The 12293-nt window shown below is 34.9% G+C and overlaps 1 protein-coding gene across 1 annotated transcript in view; it reads right to left on the bottom strand.

Annotated features, from left to right (window-relative positions):
• Positions 1–894: 894 nt before the first annotated feature.
• LOC149235876 (uncharacterized) overlaps positions 895–12293 on the bottom strand; it is a 63742-nt gene continuing 52343 nt past the window's right edge. The window contains exon 3 of the mRNA XM_089461473.1: positions 895–1176. Coding sequence (XP_089317599.1) covers positions 1173–1176 — 4 coding nt within the window. The 3' untranslated portion in view covers positions 895–1172. The remainder of the gene's footprint in view (positions 1177–12293) is intronic.

The raw sequence follows: 12293 nt of genomic DNA, 5'->3' as shown, positions 1-12293 counted from the left end.
ACAACTTACAGGACCAACAAATATGTTAAGACTCAAATTTTAAGGTACAGATCTTTTGCAATCATATTTCAGGTCTATTACGGTTTCTGAATGCCTAATTCACTGTTTATAGAAGCTACTTACAAATTTCCAAGATGTGGGATTATCATCATGCACAAAAGAATAAAAGGAATCAAATCATGAAAACAGTCAAATACAGCCTATTTATAAAACTTCACCGTACAATGACTTTCTGCATGTGATAAAGACACATAAAACTGTATTTTCCATACCACGCAGTATGATATGGTCAACATATCATTGACCATATCATATTATATCCACATTGTACAGTATGGACATAAAATATGCTGTGCAATACTAATTTGGGGTAAGGAACTGAAAATAATCATTAAAACACTAAAAATCATCATTAAAATCATAACAAACCCCTAAAAATTGTATTTGTAAGATGTATACTACTACATCTAGGCCATATTGGATATTTTCAGATACCTATTTTTTTATATTTTATCATAATCATATTTGTATATCTGCCATCTGGTTACTGGTAACTATGAAATACAGTTTTGTACAATACAAAAGAGTAAATTTTTGGCATCAACAGGCAGTAAAAAGCTGGCCTAGATAATTACAACATATTTATAGCTAAAAGCAGAAACATAATGTGTGAAGCTCAATCACCTAAACGTAAATGTTTTTATAGTAATAAAAGCCTTACTAGTAACTCCTTATTTTTCTTGTCCCTAAAATAGATCATTGCTCCAAACCAAGGGTCAGATTCTCATAGAAGAAAGAGTAGAAATCATATCTCACATGGTATTTAAAGAATTGATGTACATACTGCTGATATTGTATCCAACCATGTTTCCTAATCCAGGAGTAAGTCCCCTAGGTCCCAATTACACACAAGACTTCCTAATATGCTTACAAATATTTCTAAGCACACTACACATCTCAGCAGATAGATACGACATCTTTGTGGAAGCTCACACAAAGCTGTACTAGGAAAATTAACAGATCCACGTAATAATTATAGGCATTCTAACCTTATCACCAATAAATGCCTCTCTCTTCAGGGTGATGTTTCCAGCCACAAGGGGGTGTCCCTAAGATTTACTGCATAGAAATTTGCATGTAAGCTGAGAGGAAATCAGCACACCAAGCTGCCCTCAGCTGCCCAAAAAACACACGAGAATAGGGTAAAAACTATAAATTGAATTGAAAATAATGGGAATAGTTTCCTTAATTAAATTTCAGCAGCAAGATAGAAAGAATGGAGAAGAATGTGCACCTTGAATGATAGACAGATTCAAAAGAAATGCATGAAAAGGAATGTGCCTTGAGTGAGAGAAATTCAAAATAAGTCCACAAGGATAATGATAATAACCCTGCTGCGTGATTGCTCTTAGGAAATAACCGTAACCTTGAAAAAGCTGGGGAAAAGCAAAGCAAAGCTATCCGATATATTAATATGGATATGTAAAATGGAAATGTACAATAGATACAATACATAAGGGGCTGCCCAGTCAATCTCTAGCAAGCAGTAGTAGAAGTGCTGTCAAGTCTGAAAGGACGGAAGAAAAATGGAAAAATAGCTCCTTGAACTTGCAAGAAGAATCCAATCAAAAATAATGGCCTCCAACTCTGTTATGAATAAAATATATATATATATATATATAATTTAAATAAAAATAATAATAACAATCTTAATAATGATTAATTAATGATTAATATAGAAGGCATGTCTCTAAGGACATGATCATTCATGAAGGGGCACCTGCCTAGGTATATAAGTGGGCCCTCATTTATAACAAACACACCCTCATTTATAACAATCTCATCATCACATTCTCATTCATACATTTTATATATATATATATATATATTCATTCTCAATGGACATATTCTCTAGAAGACCTAAAGGAAGAAATGAAGTATATATATACATAAGTCATGTCATATGGTTGCAGATATTATGAATGAATGCTCTACTTCGAGAACATGATCAAAATAAAGGATCTCCTCCTTTGGAAGGATGTTGGAAGGCATGGTTCACACATTGACTAAATGAAATCAACATAATATGTCCTCATATGAAATATGAGGTGCTTCATAAAACTAGAGGAACTATGTTTGGAAGTTCCTGAGGAAGAATGTGAATAAAGAAAGGAAGAAATCATGAAAAATGCAACTATGGAGAAGGCTATCAACATCCAAAGATCAAAAGATTTGACTATGATATCCTCATGGAAAAGATATGAAGATATTGATGGAGTTAGAAAAAAAAAAGAGACCCTTGACATTGCATATATTTTTGGAGATGTGTCAATATGTATACAGGATGTTGATGCAAACCAAGAAATGTCATGATGAAAGACCATCACAAAGGTAATTTTGATTTAATGCTCATTTTTCTATTTATGAACAATATCTAGATGGGCTTATGCAGGGCTGCCAAGGGAAGAGTTGTGGATGTCTTCTACAATTGATACTCATGTGGCAGATGAAAGGTCCTTAAGGAAACATGACATGAAGAAGGCAACAAGGCATAAAGGAAGCCCAAATATGGACTAATGGATCACTTTCTGATGAAAAGAAGGATGACATGACTGACATGATTAATCAAAGTGATGGATGGTTTGTGTCATACAAAGAAGTTCCAAAAGATGTAGGCTTCATATTAAAGAAGAAGGTCATGACATTGAAAGAGGAAGTCCTACAAGCAGCTAGTTGTCCTGTGATCTCCACCTAAAGAGCTGCTAGAAGCAAGTCCCTGGTCAAGAGGGAGCTTGGTCAAGTCCCTGATTAAGAGGGAGCTTGGATACATTCCTTTTCTAGTAATGGGTACATTCCTCAATGGAATGGGTATATCCTCCCTAGTTGAGAGGGAGAGATAGACACATCATTCTTATCTTCACTTGGGAAGATAGAATGGAGGATTGGGTAAGCATCTGGCATCTGATACTCTTTGAGGATGTGGTAGGGCATCCAAGATAAGAGTAGTCGTAGAGCACTAATATTCTTTTAAGACTATAACACAGGGTACAAAGGTTAGATCAAAGGCTTTGTTGCAGGTGACCTATACTGCAAATATCATTCCTACACATAGATAAGAATAGTCCTAGTGGAACATACTCTGAGAGAACCCGAGAAGGGTATGTTCTGAAAGAGACAATGATGAAGGTGTCTATAAATCATTGGTCTCGCTAACATTGTGCTCTGATCTTGTGGAGAGATAGAGTTGTTATTCAGGGCCTTGCTATGTGACAATTTTGGATGTTATGATGCTAAACAGATGGGTTACCAATCAGCCTCTTCTTATGAGAATTCTTCAGATTGAGAATGTCCAAGTACCTTGTATAGATTATGAATACCTCCCTAGTTAAGAGGGAGTATAATCATGTGTAATCATGATTTTATGTAATTGATGTAAAGAAGAAAAATAAAATTATTTTGTAATGCTTGGGTCATGGGTTTCATGCTCAAGGAATTTTATAGATGAAGCTCTCATTGTGAGCTATTAGGTTTGGTCATCAAGTCATAAAAATCCAATGCCATGCATTGAAGGCCCATTTGGGCATGTTACATATTGTAAAAAAAGAGAATTTATTTGAGTCATTAACTCTCCAGACCTTGTCACAAGTACTCCTTCAAGTCGGCCCTCAAAAGGAGATGGAGATCATTCTAGAAGAGCATGTCGGCCTACTCACTTGCACAAGTCAGCTTAGTTCATGGGCAGATCGCTATATATAGTGAGGACTCGACCTCACTTGAGACACCACTCGATCAAGCATCTAAAATACAACAAGAAGTGCGGGAAAAAGAGTAATAGGAGTCTCTTATCCAGCAGAGAAAGAAGAAGAAACCGAAGTATTTTTGGCATTGTTTTTGGGTTATTCTCCTCGCATGTGTGATAGGAATTAGGGTTTTTCATTAGGGTTTCTGTAGTAGGGTTACAGCAGCCATTGAAGAAGCCTAGAAGAAGGTCACTAAACCATCATTCTTGCTAGTCGAGGTCACAAGGAAAAGCCCTCAAGTCAAGCGAAGAAGGAAAATATCATCAAGCTCCATCAATCAGCCCACACATGTGAAATTGCAGAAGTTTCAGTCAGGGCAAGAATTGCAGGACTGTGAAAGAAGGTCAAAATATCGGAGTAGCCAAAATTAGCAGTGCTAGAAGTCAGTTTGACCAGTGTTGACTTGGGTAAGAAGGAGAAGCAGTGAAAACAAAGGGTCTTGTGACTTGGTCTTGGAGAAGTTTATAAGTCAAGGGTCTTGGTCTTCGAATTCGTCATTTGAAGTTTCTATAAGAAGAAGAATTCTTTTGGGTTTTCCTCTCAAGTTGGAGAGGTTTTGGCCCTGGTTGATCGCCTACATTTTGTGTCTCTTATCTCATGTTTATTTATGATTTGGTAGTTGTTTGATGATAGAAAAAAATAACATAATCAAGAGAAAGAAAGAAGCTAACAAAAGACTAAAAAAATTGCATCACAAGCAATTATCATTTAAGAGAAATCACCAAATCCCTATGCCCTAGATTTCTTAACACACCTACCTTGGTATCTAAGCAGACCCTCATTTGTAACAATCTCATCATCATATATATATATATATATATATATATATATATATATCCTCAATGGACATCTTCATATTCCAAGTGTTCTAGAATATTTAACTAGTATGTGTACTGTTATGAACATAATTTATGTAAAAGTAATAAGTATAGATAATAAATAATAATCATAATAATATGTAATTAAATAATAATTAGTTAAACAAGAAGCATGTCTCTACAAACACGACTCTTTGTGAAAAGGTATTTCCTAGCTATATATACAGGACCCTTACTCCCAATTGTATCATCATTCTTATTCATACATTTAATATATATTCTTGTATCTCAATGGAAATCTACATATTCCAAGTCTTTTGGAGTATTTGACGTGAAGAACAAACTTTGTTGTTCCATTGGTATCAGAGTTGTCCTCTAAACACTCACCGTTGAAGAGAACCAATTTGATCTGACCTTTGGCCATTAATCATTCATCAACCTTGTTTTTGTCACAATTGAAGCTTTCGCTACATAAAGTTGGAGTTTCTCTGTTTCACCAGTTTTGTCATTCAGGGGCTTTGGCCATTAAACCAGAAAAAGAAAAAATAGTCAAAAAAAAAGAAAAAGAAAAATTACATATAAAGATTAAAATATATATATATATTTAAAGAAAAAAATCATATAAAAATATACTATTAAAATATATATATATAATATATATATATATATATATATATCCGATGTAAATTTTGAAGGAGAACATTCATATATATAAAAAAGTTCTACATTATTGATAAAAATGCATGATAAAGTTAAAAAAGAATCTTTCCAAATATCTTTAAAACTATACGTAAGAGAAGGAAGAGTAGATAATATTATCTTGATTCTTCATTAAGTGGTTTACAAGCTCGTGGTTTTAGCAACCCATGGTAATTGCCCATGGTATTTTCAAGGTAAAAGAAAAACAAAAGGAATACAAAATCTCTTTATGTGAATGGTAAGTTTTACTTTTTACGTAGAGAAAATTAACTGAGTCAAAGGCACATAAGTGGACATATACTCTTTATGTGAATGGTAAGTTTTACTTTTTATAGAGAAAATTAACTGAGTCAAAAGCACATAAGTGGACATATATTTTATATTATACCCCAAAGAGGTGAATAGCCATGTTTCACTAGGGTTGTAACTTTTCAAAAAGAAAAAAAAAAGATTATAAATAAAAGATATATAAAGAGAAGTATTATATTATAAAGGGGTATTTTAAAGAAAAGTTCAAGTCATAAAATTATTGAAAATATATATAAGTACAAAGTGGGTATTATTATAAAAGGTTACTTGAAAGATCCATATATTAAAGTTTATGAAGGGTTAAATCTAGAACTATAAAGAGACATAAGGATAACAAGTTGTAACAAAGGAATAGTACTTTTTAAAAGCATTATAATAAATATAAGGTGCAGTTTATTTAAATAGTGGAGCTATATTAACTTTTTTTTTAAGTGGGAAAAAATATATAATTGAGGAAAATAAAAGTTAAAGGAATTTATAAAGGTGTTCAAGTTTATCAAATAAAAGGGCACTTATTTTAAAGAAGTCCATTTTTGAAGAAAAAAGTGAATGGAACCTAATTCGAAAATGATGAAGGAAAGACGATTTTCCTATAAGGGTGTTCTAATCACACATTACAAGTTAATTACATTAAGAGGGACTAAACAAGGGAAAAAAGTTAATATCGTTATTAGTACAAGCAACGATGAAAATTACATAAATATTAATCTGGCGAATCGACTGCTAATTTTAGATGCCAATGTAGGCAAAACAATAGATCTTTTTGGAAAAAGAATATGAAATTAATGATTTACAAATAACAATAGATCATTACGAGTACATATCCCAATTTTGTGTTGTAAAAAAGTATGACACAGAGGTTGACAGAATTCTTGGTAGACCTTGGTTTAGAAAATTGGGTGCATGAATGTTAAACATAGAGAAAAAAAATTTGATGTTTTCTTATAAGGGAAAGATGATCACATTTCGAGACATGACAATGATGTCAGAATCAATAAAGCCTTCATCAGTATACTTTAAGGATATTTCGGAATTAATGTTTCAAAGTAATAAAAAAACTATACCAAAGAAGCAGAAAGAGCTTGAAGAAGTCATCTCCAGTAAAGACAACAAAATTTCGCGCTTCAAAGAACACAATGAAAAACTAATCGAACAAGTCAAGAAAGTTAATGCCATAGAGAAGGAACTTAAGAAGCACTTGTTGGAACAAGAAGAAGAAAAATTACATTTAAAGAACCTTAATCAAACATTATTATAACAAATCAAAAGTTTGAAAGATGATGAGGCTACTAAGAATAAAATCAACAATCCAGAACGCGAAGAGGTTTTACGTCTATGGAATCATAACCAAAACCTCCTTACACAAATAAAGAAGCTTAAACGTGACAAGACGTCACTTAATGACAAGTTAGAACAACTTCAAGAAGTAGTATATAAGTCTCCATTTGTTTCAGTCCAAGTAGAAGAAAATGGAACTAATACCAATCCAGTGAATACCACAACTCAAGAAGAAGACACATCAGTTAAAGGAAAAACACACTCAGACGTTGAGACGAAGGAGATTCCAAGTGAAGATTTTGTAACCAACTCGACGACATCGGGACCTAAAGTAAATCAGAATCTAGCCACACATGATAAGGGAAATCAAAAGAACTCTTTATCTACATCCAAATCACAAGAATAGACATCTCAATCAATCTAGGAATTTGTATCACTCGAAACATAAACAACAAACGTATGTTCCAAAGAATATTGAAGTGCGCACAGCTCAGTCTAGTGATAATAATTCATCACAAATTTCCAGTAATCAAAATATTTCACAAAAGATTAATTTAGGATGGTCAAATCCTTCCTCCGTGCGACAATTTTATATGTCACTCCAAGGATCATATCAACTTGTATCGACAAAGATGACTGTCCCGAGACGAGAAGACATTCGTAGCAGAAAAAGAGATCAAGTCCTTTCATCAACAAGCGTTGAGGACAAAGCTTTTTGAAGGGGAAGGCAATGTTATTAACATAATTTATGTAAAAGTAATAAGTATAGATAATAAATAATAATCATAATAATATGTAATTAAATAATAATTAGTTAAACAAAGAAGCATGTCTCTACAGACATGGCTCTTCGTGAAAGGGTACTTCCTGGCTATATATACAGGACCCTTACTCCGAATTGTATCACCATTCTTATTCATACATTTAATATATATTCTTGTATCTCAATGGAGATCTACATATTCCTAGTCTTCTCAAGTATTTGACGTGAAGAACGAACTTTGTTTGTTCCATGTACGAACTTTGTTCAATCCTCTAGCTGCCCAACTGCTACACAGAGCCAGTCCGATTCGACCTTTGGCCATCGACCCTTCGTCAACCTTGTTGTCGTGCAATTGAAGTGTTTCGCTATACATAGTTTGGAGCTTCTCCATTTTATAGGTTTCATCGGGCCTACAGTGGTTCCTAGAGACAACCCCTGGGTTGAGATTAAGGGCCAGTGCCTAAGACATCTTACAGTCTCTAGTAGATAATAAAAATTCATTCAAGAGTTCTTAAATTATGAAAGAATTTGAAACTGGTTCAATATTGATACTCAGAAACTAGACATGTTACCCACATTGATTGTATTCAATAGTAGTAACATTCAGTCATGGTGGCCTACATACAAGTAGTGGAGCTTTCTTAATTGTCGTTGTAAAGGTGAGTAAAGAAATAAAGAAAGAAGTCTAGTGCAAAGGGCTAATCAATAGAATCTTGTGCATCTAACTTCAACAAAGTAATGTATAGACAAAGAGAATGGGATTGGAAACCATGGAGCAATTTAATACTTTCAATCTTACATTTACAGGTACCATCTGCCATAACATGACATAGATAAATCTGACATACAAGATTTATTTCCCACAGCTACAATTACATGATTTCTAAGACGAAAGAAACATATATGAAAAAGATACACAGAGAGAAGAACACATACTCCACATAAGAATGTTTGGAATCACCATTTTCTTCTTCATTAGGCTTTTAGAACAACATACATGTCTTTTTCTTAGAAGCTAGCCAAATTTGCAGATAGTGGTCTCTTGAATAGAAAATTGAACCCTTCAAATGAGTTCCCTCATCCCTCTTATAGGGAGATTTCTAACAAAAAACAGTTACAAAAATATTTTCCAGTGTGATAGTGGACTAAACTGATTAATTTTGCCAGTCTGTCGAATGCCTAATTGCTCTAATCATTTCCTAACAACTTGATAGCTTCTTCAAAATAACATATATACAAAATGGCCAAAACGGCAGAGATATGCTATGATTTTCAAATCAAGAGAAATCCTCATTGTCGACTCGCTTAATCCTTAGAAGTGGGCTTGGGCTCCACCACCTTGATTCGTGGTGGGTTGACTAGCTGGTCACACCTTTGCCATAAAACTAGGTCTAGTATGGGAGTGTGAATAAGGGTACTGTAGGCCATCCTCAGGTTTGTGAGCTCCGCGTAATTCAACTTGTCGATGAACAAGGTCTTCACTGTCAACAATAGCTAGAAGTCCCTTTGCAACAGTTTACCATGGTACTTCCCTAGAGAATGACAATTTTCTCGCGTGATGCGTCCACCTTGCTCTTGGCCTCAACTAGCAATTTTTCATATTGCTCCAAGGTAGTAGTTGCCCCTGGAAATCCCAATAACTGGGTAGGCCTGCTCTGCTCTTTTGGTCAAAATTAGAATTGAAGGTTGCAACTGCCTTTGCCAACTCACTCACGCATGCTTCAACCCTATCCCTTGCTTCTTTCTTTTGAATCGATTTAGCGATTTCCATGATCATGCTGGTCATGTCAATGATGTCCATCGCCCTTAATTCATCAGCTGATTTTTCATTAAGTAGTTTGATACATCTTTCAACAATACTTGCCTTCTTAGCATTCTCCTCTTTCGCTAACAGGACAAAGAACTCGATGGTTTTTACCGCATCCTTCTGCTCTACAATCAATTTTAGATGTTCCTAAAGTTTTTTCATCTCTGAGATGATGTCTTCCCATATTATATGTCCGGCTTCAACAAGGGCCATATTGCCCTTCAATTTGCCTTTGAGCGCTTTGATCTCAGCTTGTGCTGCCTGGTATTTGTTGTTAATTTGATCTCTAATTTGTTGAGTTTCTTTCTTTTGATAAATAAATTCCAATGACTCAAATACAATTATGAAGACCGACACTAGTTACATTCTTCAACACTCCCTCTTCACTAGGGAGGTATTCATAATTACAAATATATAGAGGTACATGGAAGATCTCCAAAATGAACTACGAAGAGTTCTAGCACAATCAGTGTTGCAGACTAGAAACCTAAACAAGTTATTCTATCCGGGTGGTATTGAAATATGTAACTAGATTCGGTCTTCATAATGCCATATGTAATTGTGATTTTATGTACTTAATGAAAAGAAAAAAATAAATTTATTATTTGTGTTCTTGAGGCATTGGTTTCATGCTCAAGGAAAATTTATTTTTAAGTCAAGCACCCATTGAGTGCTTCTAGTTTGTCATAAAGTCAATTGAGTCATTTTCATGTATTGAAGAACCATTTGGGCATGTTACATATTGTAAAGAAAAATTTATCGAGTCAAAATAGAGTTAAAAGACCCTCCAAGACCTCATCATGGCACAAAGATCAAGTCGGCCTACATGAAGGGACAAGTCAGCCTCAAGATAGCAATTTGTACCCCTCACAAGCCTATAAATAAGAAGGAATTCGACCTCATTTGGACACTCACTCAAGCAAGATCGATCTCCTCAAGATAGAAGCTGAAAAAAGGACAAAGAAGAGGAAAAAGATCAAAATCAAAGTTTTTGGGCCTCTCTCTCTCTCCTTTTCGTTAGGGTTTCTATTGTTACTAGGCAAGACGAAGTTATGAAGTTGCATCGAAGCTGCAAGGTCAAAGTTGTGAAGTTGCTGCAAGGTCGAAGTTGTGAAGCTACTAGGTCGAAGCTCCTGAATCTACATCAAGGTCGAAGTTGCAGAAATTGTTGTTGGGGTCGAAGTTGTTGGAGAAGTTGCTGGAAGGTCGAAGTTTGTTGTTGAAAGTTGTTCAAGACGGAAAGTTGACTTGGTCTTGGAAGGTCTTGGAGGGTTTTGGTCAAGGGTCATAGGTCTTTGAATTCGTCAATTGAAGTTCTATATGAAGAGAAGAATTCTAGTGGGTTTTCCTCTCAGTTGGAGAGGTTTTGGCCCTAGTTGATCGCCTATATCTTGTGTCTTATTGTCTCATTGTTCTTTATGATTTGGTAGTTGTTTGATGATAGAGAACACTAATAATAATAAAGGAAAGAAGAAGTTAATCAAGTAAAGTAAAAATGCATCACAAGCAGTTATCAAAGAAGAGAAATCACCTACACTTGTTGCCCCCTAGATTTCTCAACATGGTATCAGAGCTAAGGTGACTACATCAAGGAAGGGCAACACAAAGAAGGATACTCAAGGGTTGAAGCATAAAGAGATCATCTTGGAAACATCAAGAGCATCAATCATCAAGAAGGACCATTCATATTAAGGATCATCACATCTCAAAGATAAAAGGATCGAAGTAATTTTGGGTCTGTTTTGGGGTATTCTTGTTCACACGTGCGAGGAGATTAGGGCTCATTTGTTGCAATAGAAGGTTAATTATTGCAATCACCTAATGAGGCGGAACCAAGTAGAAGACAAACCATCTTGCAAGCCGGGTTGCAAAAGAAGAAGCCTTTATCCAAGCAAAGAAAAGAGAAGCATAAAGTCTTTGTCTTTCTCCCATGCGTGCAGAAACTAGGGTTTATGCATTGATAAAAAAATTGCAGTGAAATTGCAAGGGTCGAATAAGAAGCTGCAATTACTAGAAGACAAATTTCACTATGGTTGTCATGAATATGGGCACTACAAGAGAGATTGTCCAAAGCTCAAGAAGGACAACAACAAAAGAGGAAGGGGAGAATTTGACTATAAAGAAAGGGAAGCTCATCAAGGAGAAGGCATGGTAATCATCATCAAGGAACCAAGATGATCTCCCTCTCTTTGAAAGATCACTTTTGAAGGAAGACATCTTCATCAAGAAGACATCTTCTACTGTCAACATCATCATCAAAATCAAGAAGGCATCAAGTTGAAGATATTGTCATCAAAGAGTATCTTCACTTGACAAGTAAGTATTTTTATATCTATATTTGAATATGTCAAAATGACTTCATATTGCAAGGAGAGCAACAAATTGGTTGGGTTGTCAAACTTTCTTGCATGGAAGAAGAGGATAGATTTGATCCTCATAGAAAATGAAGTCGTTGGTCATGTTAAGGGTTTAATTGTCGAACTGCCAAAAGAAGAAGCTCAAGCTCTACAAGATGAAGATATCAAAAGAAGAAGGAATAACCTCATACTTTATGAGGGTGTCAGAAATAAGAGACCAACTCCAAGAGTTGGAAGAAATAATGTCTGACAAGGAAATGACTACCATAGTGCTCAATGCACTACCAAAGGAATGGGGCAACTTCACATCATGCATCTATGAGAAGAAAGAAGCTACTCCATTCAATGAACTATGGTTATTGCGCAAAATCGAGGAAACTAGGCTAAACGGCAAAGATCGATGTAGAATCAAGCGAGCAAGCTCAAGCATTTGCTGCCATGACAAGAAGAAAAGGAAAGTTT

The sequence above is a fragment of the Pinus tabuliformis genome, chromosome 8, assembly GCF_031772625.1.
Source record: "Pinus tabuliformis cultivar Carrire ecotype Pingquan chromosome 8, CPIR1, whole genome shotgun sequence".
Classification (NCBI taxonomy): Eukaryota; Viridiplantae; Streptophyta; class Pinopsida; order Pinales; family Pinaceae; genus Pinus; species Pinus tabuliformis.
This window is presented reverse-complemented; position numbering and strand designations above follow the sequence as displayed.